The following is a 14,808-nucleotide window of genomic DNA, read 5'->3' on the forward strand; positions in this document are numbered from 1 at the left end:
TTCCTGCTGATGCAAACTCCAGTCTCTGACCTCAGCCCAGCCCCGTGCGTTGGTCTGAGTAGCAAATCTTTCGGGGTGTCCATAGCCAGGAACATGAGCTGGTCAAATGTCTTCGGATTATTTTAATTTCTGGAAAGTATCATGGGAATGCAATCATCTGTGCATTTTAATAGGAAGGACTTTTCACTTCCTCTTCCTCCTCCCGGTGCTGCTCAGGGCTTACTCCTGACTGTGCTCAGGGATCACTCTTGGCAGTGCTGGGGGGAATCATTTGTAGTGCTGAGGGTTTGAACTGGGGTCCACAAGTTGGAGCTGCAGAGATAGATCAAAGGGCTAGAATGCGTGCTTTGCATGCAGGAGGCCGGGTTCAGGCCCCCAAAACTAAGCCACGAGTAGCCCCATACCACCTCTGCGGGTGTGGCCGAAAACAAAGAGGAATAAGGAACAGTGGGAAACCTCAGCCATGTCTCAGCCACTGGTCTAGGGAGATAATGAGCCGTAAGTCCTTTCCCATTATTAATGAGCTGCCTGTCCTTACTCAGCACCTGTAAGGGAGGCGAGGCCAGAACTAAACTAAACAGCAGAGGCTGATACCCTAAACAGCGAGGCAAGCACATTAACTCCTGTATTATCCCTCTGGACTCCTCATACCTCTAATTTTCAATGTTAAGCATAGATTACTTTGCTAATTAAGCAAAACACAATCTAAGGGAGTTTTGTTCGTTTGTTTTGTTTTTGGCTTTCTTCAGGCCACACCCAACATGCTCAGGAGTTACTCCTGGCTCTACACTCAGGACTTACTTCTCTCACGCTTGGAGGACCATATGGGGTGCCGGGGATCTGAATGGAGTCAGCCATCTGCAAGGCAAACGCACTACTCATTGAACTATCACTGCAGCCCCCTATCTGAAGTTTTTAAAAGAGATAGAATACAAAAAAAAATGTGTTGACAACTGATTGACTGGAAGTTTAAAGGTCAGGAACCATCGAGGAAGTCCAGAGTTGCAAATACTCTCTCGGTGGTCCTTGGCCATTGGTCATCTGCATCCTTGGCCAAGGGGTTATAGGAACAATCAGTCAGCTGTAAGGCATGATCAATAGATGATCAGTAGAAGCATTTGCTGACTCACAAGCAGAGGCGAGCCTAGCCCTGGAACTGCTGGAGCCTGGAAATGGCCCCTCCCGCCAGCCTGATCTGCCCGTGCTGCGACCTTGCTCTGCAGGACCGAGGCCCAGCCACTTCTGCTGCTGTTGCATTCTATTGTCTGGCTGTATCACATCCCTGGTGCTGGAGAGAACTCTCTAGAACACCACAAAGAAGCAAGGGAACTTGGGGAGAGGACAGGACCTGACGTGCTCATGGTTTTCTCGCTGGAGCAGATATTTTTGTGCACTGGTGGGCTGGTACTGGGGGTTGAACGCAGGGCCTCTGCACTCAGGCCTGGACTCCCCGCTTGAATTTCTGGCCCCCTTACTGAAGCCCCGGGGCAAAGTTGTTCGACCTGCCTTGCCCCAGGATGCCTTGAACTCTCCTGGCCTCCTTGCCCACCTATGTGAGGCTGCTGGGAGAATGTCATCCCTTCGCCCAGCCTATCAGCTCTCTGCTCTTCACCCTAGACAATCAGCTTCCTGATCTTAGATTAAGAGAGGGAGGATTCTGAGCTCTTAAAAGTCGAAGCATGAGGGAGTCGGGTGGGGGTGAGCCCTAGTACATCAGGTAGGATGCTACCTTGCGTGCTGCTGACCCGAGTTCAATCCCCTGCACCCTACATGGTCTTCTGAGCACTCTTCAGGAGTGCTCCCTGAAGCAGAGACAAGAGAAAGACCTTGTGTCCCCCCAGACAAAGCAAATGAGGGGGCTGGAGTGATAGCACAGAGGGTAGGGCGTTTGCCTTGCACACAGCTGATGCAGGTTCGATTCCCAGCATCCCATATGGTCCCTTGAGCACCACCAGGAATAATTCCTGAGTGCATGAACCAGGAGTAAACCCTGTACACAGCCAGGTGTGACCCAAAGAGCAAACAAACAAACAACAACAACAAAAAACAAAACAAAGCAAATGAACCCACAAACAAAAAACCCCCCATTTATTTCTGTAGCAGTTGAAGGTTTTTTGGGGAGACTTAAGACAGGAAACTCAGAAGATGTCTGATTCACATCCCTCTCAGAGCAGGGCCTCAGGGAAGCACCGTGGGAAATAGCATGGGTTGTCCCTTCCATAAAGTCTCTTTCATTTCTTCTTCGTTTGCTGCTTGCTCCTTAAAGACCGAGGACCAGGGAACCACCAAAGAAGAAAGATCTTACGAGCTGTTTCCAGCAGCGGCGGTTTCCAGGAGACCGAGACCTCTCATGCTAGTTGTACTTTGCTCCTGGTGATGAGAGATGCTATATGTCCCTGAGGTATAGAAATAGCAAATATGGGTGTGGGTGCTGGAGCGATAGTACAGCAGGGAATTTGCCTTGCAAGCGCCCAACCCTGGTTCCATCCTTTGCAACCCACACGGTCCCACAAGCACTGCCAGGAGTGCATCCTGAGTGCAGAGCCAGGAGTAACCCCTGGGCTTTGCCCGGTGTGACCCAAAAGCAAACCAAAAAAAAAAAAAAAGATAGCAAGTTGGAGCTGCAGAGATAGATCAAAGGGCTAGAATGCGTGCTTTGCATGCAGGAGGCCGGGTTCAGGCCCCCAAAACTAAGCCACGAGTAGCCCCATACCACCTCTGCGGGTGTGGCCGAAAACAAAGAGGAATAAGGAACAGTGGGAAACCTCAGCCATGTCTCAACCACTGGTCTAGGGAGATAATGAGCCTTAAGTCCTTTCCCATTATTAATGAGCTGCCTGTCCTTACTCAGCACCTGTAAGGGAGGCGAGGCCAGAACTAAACTAAACAGCAGAGGCTGATACCCTTGATTAGGACTGAAAGGGACTTGGTAAATTCCTGGCCCCTCGAGGGCAGTAAATACGCTCTGACTCATCCCTCTTTCTGCCATCTCACTATGGCCTGGGGAAATATCACTTCCCCTGACTGGTTCAGGTTTGGGCTGATGTAGGGAAACGGGAGAGATACTGACCCCTCCCGGGCCCCCCATCATGGTTGGGGTCATCTCTGTGGCTCTCAAAACCCCTCAGCCGGATGGAAGGACAGGGGAGCTCAGTTCCAGCTGCAAAGTTGAAAACTAGCACTCAGCTCAGTTCTTGGGGTCACACTGGTGGCAGTGCCCAGGGGACCGTGTGGTGCCAGTTCTCGAAACGGTCTCCCACATGCAGAGCGTCTGACCCCGCCCTTGGAATGCTGAGCATTTACGTTGGATCTTGAAGTGCCAAATGCTGCTTTTTCAAGCAGCACCTCCCTGCAGGAGCCGGGAGAAAGTGGTAGCCCGGGGAGGTGGGCTCCGGCGTGGGAAAGAGGAGGCGGCTGGCGCGGGCGCCAGGACCTGGAGCTTTCCCCTCCCTGGTCTGAGCCTGAGTTTTCTTTTCTGGCCAATGCGGCTCCTGCTCATTATCTCCCAAGGCGCCGGTGATGACTTAATGGGATGGTGAGTGGAGAGAGGACGGAGCCCAGCTGCGGGCACGTGCCAAGTGGCACCCGGGGCTCCTGTCTCCTGCCGAATACCCACAGATTAGCTGGCAGCGGCAGGACAGAACCCGTCTGGCTCTTGAAACCGTGCTTGATGGTATCTCCTCCCAGAGAGGCCTCTCCGGATCAGCGCCGGGGAGAGCGGGGTGGGGGTGGGGGGCCCGCCTTGTCCTTCCTCCTCTCAGCTCTGCACACCACTGGCTCCTTCAGAGAGAGGAAGCGTGTGGGCCTGAGTCCCTCCAGCTGTGTCTGCAGCTCAGGGTGGCTGATCCTGAGCAGACGGGGAGATGAGTGGGAGCACGTGTGTGGGGAGTGGGCGCCGACACCCGTTCGCGCCTTCGTTTGGATCTGTAGACGATGGGACTCATCCAGGGGCTGCAGCTGGCTCTGGGGGGCTGGATTGATTCTCAGGGGTCACCAATGTAAGCCTGGGATTCTCTCTCTCTATCCCCTTGATACCCCCCCCCCCCCCCACAGAATCCACTGGACTCCTGCTACCCTTTCAGCCAAAGTGCCAATATCTGTGCCTTAATCTCTCTCCTTCCCTCCCTCCCTCTCTCACCCTCTCTCTGTGATACTCAGGGATTGCTCCTGGCCCCGCTCTAAGGAATCACTCCTGGTGGTGTCTGGGGAACCACCTGGGATGCCAGGGACCAAACCCAGGTCAGCTGCATGCAAGGCGACTGACCCGCTTCTGTACTTCTGCCCGGCCTGGGATTCTTCCCTTTCCGGCATCCGACTCTGGTGCTCCGGAGCCCCCAGCCTGTGTCTCTTGTGCCCCAGCAGCCTCCGCTGACCTTTCAGTCACACTAGACCTATTTAGAACCATCCTTGCCCTGGGCACCCGCCCCGCCCCGGGGGGAGCTCCCTCATCCTGAGAGATGACCGAGGCAGTTTTAACTCACAGGGTGCCGGGGCTCTCAGGAATATTTCCTGGAGACTCAGAAATATTCTCATTGCCAAGCCTGAAACAGACCCAGAGGTTTAGGGCATCCCTGTCCCTCCCCACCCTTCCTAGCTGAGCGTTTTTGGACAGGGCTCTCTGGGGAAGAGGAGCAGATGGATCTGTGGAGAAATAGGGGTGGAGCGAAGCACCCATTTGTCAGCAGAGAATTGAGGCGCAGTCGGGGGGGGGGGCAGGGCTGAGACTGAGGAGGAGGGTGGGCTGAGACTTCGCGTCTGGATTGAGGCCCACTCAGTGTCCTCACAGGCCAGGCCCTGCTTCCTGCACAAAGACAGGCTCTGTCTGCTGGGCTTGGCCAAGAGCGTGGGTTGCGGAGGGGGCCGGGACACTTGGGGATCAGGACGAATCCGAGGTCCCCGAGAATGTGTCCTGCTGGGGCCCTTGGAGATGCAGAGGGGCGGTGAGCAGTGGAATGAACGATCCTGGGCACGCAGTCACTCCAGGAATTCTCTTCAGAGATGCCGACACGGATCTGAGTGCGAGGGGAAGCCCCGAGGCAGCCAGCAAGGCCTCACCCGGAAGCCTGCTGGGGCTGTCTCAGCTTCCGCCCTCGTCCGTTGCTTTTTTTCTTTCTCCTTTTTGGGGAGTGGGATTGGGAGGGGGTGGGCTTTTGGACCATACCTGGCAGTGCCCCCAGGGTCCACTTTTGGTGGTCTTGGCCACTCCCAGTGGTGCTTGGGGGACTAAGTAGTACCAGGGATGGAGCCGGGTCTCCTGCCTGCAAAGTCTGGGCTCTAGCCTTGTTTGTTAGTTTGGTTTTGGTTTGGGGGGGCCACACCATCGATGTTCAGGGGTCACCACTGGCTCACTGCTAGGGGGTCACTCCTGATGGGGCTTGGGGACCACACGGGATGCCAAGGATAAACCCTAGACAGCTGCGTGCAAAGCAAGCCCCGTACCCACTGTGTTATCTGTCCAGCCCCAGGCTCTGGCCTTCTGAGCCGTCTCCCCGACCCTTGCCCTGGTCACTTTTTTCCCTGACACTGTCCCAGTGGGTTCAAGTGAGGTCACTTGGTTGCTTAGTTCTTGGCCCCACTGGGACACTGTCAGGCAGAAGGTGGCTGAAGAGTGCGCGGGACAGGAAACGGGGAGGCTGAGGAATGTGAAACAAAGGCTCGTTTGACTGGGGGCTTCTCAGCTGAGCAGGGTGAGGAGATGTGCAGGACTGGGATGCGTCTGTTCCATCCCCCACATCACGGGGGCCCTTGCATGGTCCCCCTAGTACCGTGAGCTGTGAACCCCCAGAAACCTCACCCCCCCCATCAGAATGGTAGATAAGACATATGTTGTAAAAGGAGAGACTGTAACTATACATCTCACGGTGATTCAGTACCAAAAGAATTTTTTTAAAGGCCTATTGAAGCCTTTGAGAAAAAAGCATAACACAAATTCATGTAGAAATAATTGTAAGAATTATGTTTCATCTGACCTGTAAATTTCTTTAAGGTAAGGTAAAGGCCCTCCCGTTGATCGTCGATTTGCTCGAGCGGGCCCAGTAACGTCTCCATTGGAGACTTTGTTGTTACTGTGTCTGGCATATCCAGTACTCTCGGTAGCTTGCCGGGCTCTCCGAGAGGGGCGGAGGAATCGAACTCGGGTCGGCCATGTTGGCCGCTTGTAAGGCGAACGCCCTACCCGCTGTGCTATTGCTCCAGTTATGATTAAGAGAATTTATTTAATTAAATTAATTTATTTATTTTGCTTTTTGGGTCACACCTGGTGATGCACAGGGGTTACTCCTGGCGCTGCACTCAGAGCGGTGCTCAGGGGACCATATGGGATGCTGGGAATCGAACCCGGGTCGGCTGCCTGCAAGGCAAACGCCCCACCCGATGTGCTATTGCACCAGCCCCCCAAAATTATTTTATTTATTTATTTATTTTTCTTTTTTGGGTCACACCCAGCGATGCATAGTGGTTACTTCTGGCTCATGCACTCAGGAATTACTCCTGGCAGTGCTCAGGGTAATATGGTATGCTGGGAATTGAACCCAAGTCAGCCGTGTGCAAGGCAAATGCCCTACCCTCTGTGCTATTGCTCCAGCCCCCCAAGAATTTATTTTAAAAATAAGCAAATGAATAAAGTTCAACAAGCATAAGCTAAAATAAGTAAATAAAATAAAAGGAAAGTGATCAGACTCTCTCTGAGCAGTTATCAGAAATATAAAGTAAAGGGAGACTCCACTCTCTGTTACTCACAGATACTTCAAACCACCTCAATACTTTAGCCTCCTAACACGTTAATAGTGGTGGCTCGGTTAATTGTTGCTGTGGGTCGTGATCGTGATAGAAACCATCAGGAAGGTCACCTGACAGTGTGTCTCAAGGTGCAAATGTGGGCCACCCATTTCCCACCCCTGGGATTCCCTTCTAAAGTCACCTCGAGCGGGGGTAAGTTCAGGAGCCAAGGTCTTACGCATTGCAAGCACAGACCCAAATTCAGCACTGTTGGGTGTGGAATAGTCCGGGGAGGGCCTGAGCATGATCGAAGTGACCCCGGGGTTCCTGGCACTGCGGCAGGGCTGAGCAGCCCCTTCCACTGCCCCGTCTGTCACCATCTTTCTGAGCATGGCCCGTGGGTCCCCTGAGCTCTGCTGGGAAAGTCCCCTCGCAAAAAACTAAATGAGTGGCCTCAGCGATAAAGCAGCAAATAAGGAACTTGCCTTGCAGGCGGCTGAGTCAGCTCGATCCCACCAACCCCATGTCGTCTCTGGAGCCCTGTGCAGGAGTCATGCCTGAGTGTAGAGCCAGGACTAAGCCCTGGCCACTGCTTGGTGCGCACCCCGCCCCCCACAACACACACACACACACACAAAACCCTGAATGAATGAAGTAATTTAAAGTCCTGAGCATGCGATTCAGTGTTATAGCACGTTCCTTGCGAGTGAAGCCCCAGGTTGGATTCCTCGCACCCTCACACGGCCCCCTGAGCACCGCCGGGGGTGATCCCTCATCAACAAACAACAAAGAGTTACCGAAACGGCAAAAAAGCACATGCACAAGGGTATTCATTCTAAACAGTGTAGACTACCGAAATTTCTGAAATAGAGCTTGAGCTCATTAATAAAATAGAAATAAAGGGAGATAAGCTTATATTCACACTATGTACTTATTTTTTTTTAATGTATAGATGGAAAAATCTGGAAAGAAGCTGCTAGCAACAGTGAGGAATGAATATCGGACATTTCTTCTCATTTTCATTCCTGTGGTTATTTTGTTGTTAATGCAAATTTTTTCCCCCCTGAAAGGAGAGGTTAAATAAAAGGTTAAAAATGTATCCGTAGGGCCCAAAAGATTGGTCAAGGTTACCGGAGAGATAGTGAGATAGTACAGCATGTAGGGCACTTGCCTTGCTTGCAGCTGACCCCTCTTCGATCCAGGCCACTGCATATGGTTCCCGCTCCCCGCAGCACTGCCAGCGTGACTCTTGAACATGCAGGGAATGGTCCCCAAAGAAAAATGAAAACAAACGGAAAGATCTAGTAAAGTCCATTTAAGTGTTTAGTTCAGGGGCTGAGGACGTAAGTGGTAGAACCACATGGGAGGCATGTGTGAGTGAGTCTGATCCAGACACTCAGGCCGCCTTGAACTCATTTTGGGTAGTCAGAGTAACCCCCAGTACTGCTAAGAGTGGCCTATTGAAAGAGATTTCGTGGGGTGGGGGGAGATAGTGGCCACCCCGGTGATGCTTAGGGGTTACTCCTGGCTCAGCACTGAGGAATCGCTTCTGGTGGTGCTTGAGGTACCATATGGGATGTCATGGGTCATACCCAGGTCGGACGCTTGCCAGGCAAGGACCGTACCCACTGCACTAATTCTCTGGCCCAAAAAAACATATTGAAGAGAACAAATTCAGGGTCAGGGGCCAGAGTGATAATATAGCAGGCAGGGCACTTGCTTTGCAGGTTAGATCTCCAGCACTCCGGATGGTTCTCTGATAACTGTCAGGAGTAAGCCCTGAGCACAACCGGGTGTAGCCCCAAAACAAACATTGAAAAAAAAAAACGAACAAAGAAATAGTATAGAGAGGGGCTGGGGCAGGTTGGGTGTTTGCCTTACATGCGACAGATCTGGGTTCGATCCCTGACACTCTATATGGTCCCCCGAGCCTACGAGGAGTGATCCCTGAGCACAGAGCTAGTAGTCAGCCCTGAGCACCACAGGGTGTGGCCCTGAAACAGAACAAAAATTAAGTAGTCTAGGGGGTATAACACTTGCCTTGCTTGCTGCTGACGCCCCTGTTCGATTCCCAGCCCTGCACATCATCCCACCGCCAGGGGTCACTCCTGAGCACTCCACGTGGCCCAACTACCCCTCCCTAGTAAAGAAATGAAAATTTAAAAACCACATATCCTGGATTCAAACCCCTCCACCTCATATGGTTCCCCGAGCCCACCAGGAGTGATTCCTGAATGCAGAGCCAAGAGTCAGCCCTGAGCACCGGCCAGGTGTGGTCTCCAGATTAATAGTAATAATAATAATAATAATAATTGTTAAGGCCCAAATTCTGTAAATGCTATTACCTTCTGCCAACAGTAGAACTTCCGTTTTTCCCATCCTGAATGACATAAGGCATCTGCTCTTGCTCTCTGTGTGGGAGTGGTTAGGAGCATCAGGATCTGTTTAGCTTGTGGATTCCAGGCCCAGCCTCTTCACCTTTCTTTGTCTTTGAGGACAAAAGAGGCCTTTTTTTTTTTTTTTGAAGTCTCATAATAGCCCTTGGATGGTTTCACTGCCCTTCTCAGGATCTCTCCTGCGCGTCCCCTGCATTCAGCTGCATCATGGTTATCTATTAGAGCAGGAAGGGTTGGTTTTGCTGCCAAAAAGCCTTCGTTGATGGTGCCTGGCCGGAAGCCAGGGGTTTTCAGCTGTGGCAGCATATTACGCCTCTGTCTCCGGGGAGCTATAGAGAATTAATCCCACCCCCAGCACACCCCTCGCTGATTATAACTGATTTGCACGCAGCTCTCGCATCATGAGTACGTCTAGGATTCCTTTTTAATTTTAAGATTGGCATTTTGGGGGGCCATACCCGGTGATACCCATTTTGGGGGGCCATACCCGGTGATACCCGGTGATGGCTGTTCCTGGCTCTGTGCTCAGGAGTGACTCCTGGCAGTGCTGTGGGGATCATGCGCGGTGCTGGGGGGTTGAGGCAAGGTTGTGTGCAGAGCGAGTGCCTTACCTCTTACACTGTCTCTCTGACCCCAGCTAGGATTACTTTCCTCCAGAAACGCCAAATGGCAACTGAAGCTCATCTTCTTTTTTTCTTTTTCACACTGGACTAGAAATTCTCTTGTATTTTATACAACCTGCAATGGTTGGGTGATATCTGTGAAGTTGGGTGTGTCCTGGGCATATTCTGCACACGTGGTTTGTCAAGGGAGTGAATCCTGGGGTTTCCTACCAAATATTCTCCATCCAGAGAGGTGCCCGCCTGCTTCTAGGTGTTGCCTTTCCCTCATCCACATCCCTGAGAAACTCCTTTCCCAATCTCCACCTCCATGTAACTGAAGAAAAAGTGGGTGGAGGACGGGAGAGAGTACAGTAAACAGGACACTTGCCTTGTACACGGCCGACCCGGGTTCAGTCCCTGGCATCCCATATGGTCTCCTGAGCACCAGCAGGAGTGATTCCTGAGTGAAGAGTCAGAAGTAAGCTCTGAGCATCGCCGGGTATGCCCCACCCAAAAAGTGGGTCCTGGGGGCCTGCCAGCAACATGTTTGAGCTCTCCCGCCCTGGCTTCTGAGCACGTTCTGTGGTATTGTCAGCTTTGGAGGGTCATTGACTATGCTAAAGTGCTGTACATGAGGTCCCTAGCCCAGGCTCAGGGCCCAGGCACAGCCGGGGTAGGATTCTCCATTCACAGGTCATGGTTGTGATGTGACCCTGAGTGGGTCTCTGAGCCACTCAGGAGCTTGCTGGTAGCAGCACAGCCCTATTCCTGTGGCCCCCAAGCCTGGCCACGTGACTGCAGATTTGGACAAGCTGTGACTGCGTATTGCCTGAGAGTCTATATTTTGTTTGCAGCCATACTTGGTAGTATTCAGGGGCTGTTCCTGGCCCTGTGCTCAGGAATCACTCCTGGTGGTACTTGGGGTGGCCATCTGTGATGCAAGCACCTTACCCCTCGGTGATCTCTCCTGTCTGAGATTCTGCATTTCTTTTTTTGTTTTTGTTTTTGGATCGCATCCAGCAGTGCTCAAGGCATACTCCTGGCTCTGCACACAGGAATCACTCCTGGCTGGCTTGAAGGGGGCCGTATTCGATGCCGGGGGTTGAACCTGGGTCAGCCCCCTGCAAGGCAAGCGCCCTACCTACTATACTATTGCTCTAGCCCCAGTTCTGCATGTCTTTGTCTGTTTTATTTTGGGGCCACACCATGCAGTGCTCAGGACTTACTACTGGTACCTAACTCAGGGATTACTTCTGATGGTGCTCGGGGGACTGCCAGGATATAATCCCGGTCTGCTACTTGCATGGCAAGCACCTGCCGCTCTACTTCAGCCCCCCAGATTCTGCATTTCTAATAAGCTGCCAGTGTAATGGAAAGACTGGGTTTCCTTCTGGTGGAGGGAAACTCACTGCTTCCCTAGTGGCTTTCTCTCAAAGGAAGCGGAAACACGCAGATTGGAGATTGGAACCTCCCCGGAGACCGCCCATGCCCTGCAGAAGTGGCAGCTGGCGGGGCAGTAGGAAGAGAAGCAGCGGGTGACGTGTGCCGCTGCTTCCTGGAGCTGGTACCGAGCGTGCCCGCCCCGCCCGCCCGGGAGGAAGTGGGAGGAGGAGGCTGGGAGTCTGGGAGGCTGGAACCTGCACCTGACTTCCTGCATCCTGCCAGGGTAGAAGCCTGTTGAAAAGTTGGCTGCTGGGGAGAGCTTGTGCTTTTGGTGACTCCTTGGGTGTCACCTGTGGATGGGTAGAAGGGGAAACTGAGGCAGTGGGGAACGTGTGGCAGTGAAGTCAGCAGGGCTGATGTTGGGGACGAGAGGGGAATATGAGCCAGGTGGAGAAATCAGCTTTGTGGGGCTAAATGTAGGGTTCGGGGTGCAAGGCGGGACCTGGGGTCCTTGCTCTAGGAGTTGTGTAGCCCGACTTGGGGTGGGTGTGGGTTAGCCCTGCAGGGCAGCAGAGGCTGTGGTGGGCAGTGAGGCCAGGGGCCTGCCGAGCACCCCTTCCTCCACAGCTGCCTCTCATGCTTGTGGGGCTCGGAGGGCTGCTCTGTCTGGTGCAGCTTTGCTCGGTGTCTGTGGGCACCTGAGCTCCCCAAAGCTGCTCTTAGCTGGCGCCTGCTCTGCCCCTCTCCCCACCATGATGGGGTGCTCCCCGGGCACACAGGAGCCTCCTGTTCCCCAAATTCTGCGTTTTTGTGTGTGCAGAGGGACCTCGCAGGTGGTGTTCAGGAGGCCGGGACTCCTCCTAAGTGCTCTCGGCCAGCCTGGCATTGCAGTTCAGCTTGAGGGTTGGCGCTGCTGCTGGCGCCGAGGTACCGGGATTACCTGGTTCCTTGGGGGCCTCCTGGACTTGCACCAGGTACTGCCCGGGACACTAAGTGACACTGGAGACCGAATCGGGTGGCCACATGCAAATCACGTGCCTTAGCCCTCTGCTGTGTCTCCACCCAAGGGCTACTCTGGGCTTCCCACAGGCGGGCCAGGTCTGGGTGACCGGGATGGAGGGTTCCAGTCTGTGCTGGTGACTCGCAGTGATCTCAGTCTTCCAGGAGGCCCGTGATGAGCTCCGCGGACAGTGGGGCACCTTGTCTCTGAGTCACAGTCGTGAGGACAGCGCCCTGCACAGTCACTGTTCACAAAGATCCGTTATTTCATTTCAGTCCCGTGGTGCTGGGGCGGGACTCAGGGCTCTGCACTAGGTTGGAAGTGCTCTGCCACGTGAACTGTCTCCCTGACCACAAATCCATTATCCCCCATGGGGAGATGGGCGTCTCAGCTTCATCTGCTGGTGCTGAAGGGGCTACTCCCAGCTAGGGGTTGCCTCTGAGCGCTGAGCATCCCGGCTCTCACTGTCACTCAGGCCGCAGATGCTGTAGGACCTGCAAGGGCGGAGTGTCCTGGATACTGGCAGGTCCTCTCCCAGGCCTGGAGAACCCAGTGCCCAAGTTGGTGTCCAGAGCAAACAGGCCAAGGGGTAGGGGTGAAGGGGGGTAGGGTGGCGTATTCCCTGAGGGAGCTTCTCTCTGTCCTCCCTCCTGGCCGTGCCCCCAGTGGAGACCCAGTGCTGGAGCCTGCCAGGCTGGAGGACCTGGGTCCCCTCTCAGACTTGGAGTGCCAGGGCCGGAGAGAGCGCTCAGAGGGCTGGAGCACAGACTTGCCTTGTAAGCGCCTCCAGTTTCATTCCTGACATCACACAGTTTCCTTAGCACCACCAGGTGTACCCTGCTGCCCCCAAAACCTGGAAAACTAGGAATGCTCTTTGAAGCTGGTCTCTTCTCCCTTCCCCCCAAACTGCAGGCCATGGAGAGTAAGCTGCTTATCGGGGGCAGGAACATCATGGATCACACCAACGAGCAGCAGAAAATGTTGGAACTGAAGAGGCAGGAGATTGCCGAGCAGGTAGGACCCCTGTGGCCTGGAGTCAGGCTGGACTCAGGATCCCTGGGATGACCTGGCACCCCCATCTCCTGTACCCCCGCTTATCCTATGGTACCCCAGAGGTCCACACTGCTTCCGGCAGGAGAGCGGAAATGATCCCACTGCATGAAGCCAGCCTCTACAGGGGATGCGAGTCCCTGGGGTCCCCAGAGGAGGTGCGTCCTCTGCCCGTCCCATTATTTCCTAATGTACCAAGAACCACGGTGGGTTCTTGGGTTGGGTGCCAGATACCCCGGGCATGTGCTCTTCGGGCCGGAGTCTCTGTCTCCGTGGGCAGAGCTGGGCAGAGGCATGGCCCTGTGAGCTGAGAAAGAGCCCAGCTCTGTCCAGGGAGAGGCTGGTGGGCCCTCGCCCCCTCCTGTCACTGAAGGCCACGGCATAGCCAGGAGCCCGGAGTGGCAGAGGCCTGCCCCTGCCGGCCCACCCAACCCTCCCTGGCCTGCGCAGAAACGCCGCGAGCGGGAGATGCAGCAGGAGATGTTGCTCCGGGATGAGGAGACCATGGAGCTCCGGGGCACCTACACGTCCCTGCAGCAGGAGGTGGAAATCAAAACCAAGAAGCTCAAGAAGGTGAGAGGCCCTTGTCTCTCCTGTCCTGGGGCATTAGTCTCCCATTCTGTGACTTTCTATCCCACAAATCAGTGCAGTCATCCTCTGTCTGTCCCTCTCTCTCTGGACTCATTTCACTTAGCATGATACTCTCCATGTTGACCCACTTCTATGCAGATTTCATGACTTCATCTTTTCTAATAGCTGCATCGTATTCCATTGTGTAGATGTACCAAAGTTGCTTTAACCAGTCATCTGTTCTCTGGAAGAACGAGCACTGGTGGAGGGACAGGTACTCGATCATTGTATGACCAAAACGTGATCACGAAAGTTTGCAAGTCTGTAACTGTAGCTCACGGTGATTCGTGTAAAAATATTTTCAAAAATAAAGGAAAAGAAAAAGGGAAAAAAGAAGGTGAGACGCCACGGTGGCGGAGCCCCTAGGCTGCCTGAGGGCCCCTCCCCTTTAGGCTTTGTTTGAGGGCCACACCTGGCTGTACTCAGGGCTTACTCCTGGCTCTGTGCTCCAGGGTTACTCCTGGTGGTCTCAGGGACCACAGGGGGATCCTGGGGATCAATCCCGGGTTGGCTACATGCAAGACAGGTGCCCTACCTGCTGTACTGTAACTCAGGCCCCATAAAGAATGAGTTTTTAATTTTCTTGGTTTTGGGTCCATGCTCAGTGCTGCTCAGGGTTTAATTACTTCCTCTGTGCTCAGGGATCACTCGTGGTGGTGCCCACGGGATCGTCTGCGGTGCTAGGGACCCAACTCAGAGGGGCAAGTGCCATGCCCACTGTACTCTCAGGCCCTGGATTGCCCCATTTTGCTGAGCCCCTGGAATTCCCTTGTCTGGGCTGTTGGTGGAAGACGCAGGAAGGGCAGGGGTCTGCTGATGGGCTGGACCCCAAGTTCTCCTGAGCCAGGCTTGGCCCGATGGATGGGAACACTGTCCCCTTCTATATCAGTAACCAGCCCAGAGGTCCCAGGTCAGGTCCCTGGACGCGGGGTCACTGTGATTCCCTGTGTCTAGCTGGGCCTGGAATTATCCAGAGAAGCAGCAGGAACGCATGAGACTGGAGGGGTCAGGAGGAAGCACCAGGCCCTGG

The 14,808-nt window shown here is 53.9% G+C and overlaps 1 protein-coding gene across 1 annotated transcript in view; it reads left to right on the forward strand.

Moving 5' to 3' along the window:
- The window catches only part of KIF3C (kinesin family member 3C), a 43,961-nt gene that overhangs the window by 11,766 nt on the left and 17,387 nt on the right, over positions 1–14,808 (forward strand). Inside the window, exons 2-3 of the mRNA XM_056124607.1 lie at positions 13,011–13,112; positions 13,599–13,721. Of these exons, the coding sequence (XP_055980582.1) occupies positions 13,011–13,112; positions 13,599–13,721 (225 nt within the window). The remainder of the gene's footprint in view (positions 1–13,010; positions 13,113–13,598; positions 13,722–14,808) is intronic.

The sequence above is a fragment of the Sorex fumeus genome, unplaced genomic scaffold (assembly GCF_029834395.1).
Source record: "Sorex fumeus unplaced genomic scaffold, SorFum_2.1 ptg000006l, whole genome shotgun sequence".
In the NCBI taxonomy this organism is placed as follows: Eukaryota; Metazoa; Chordata; class Mammalia; order Eulipotyphla; family Soricidae; genus Sorex; species Sorex fumeus.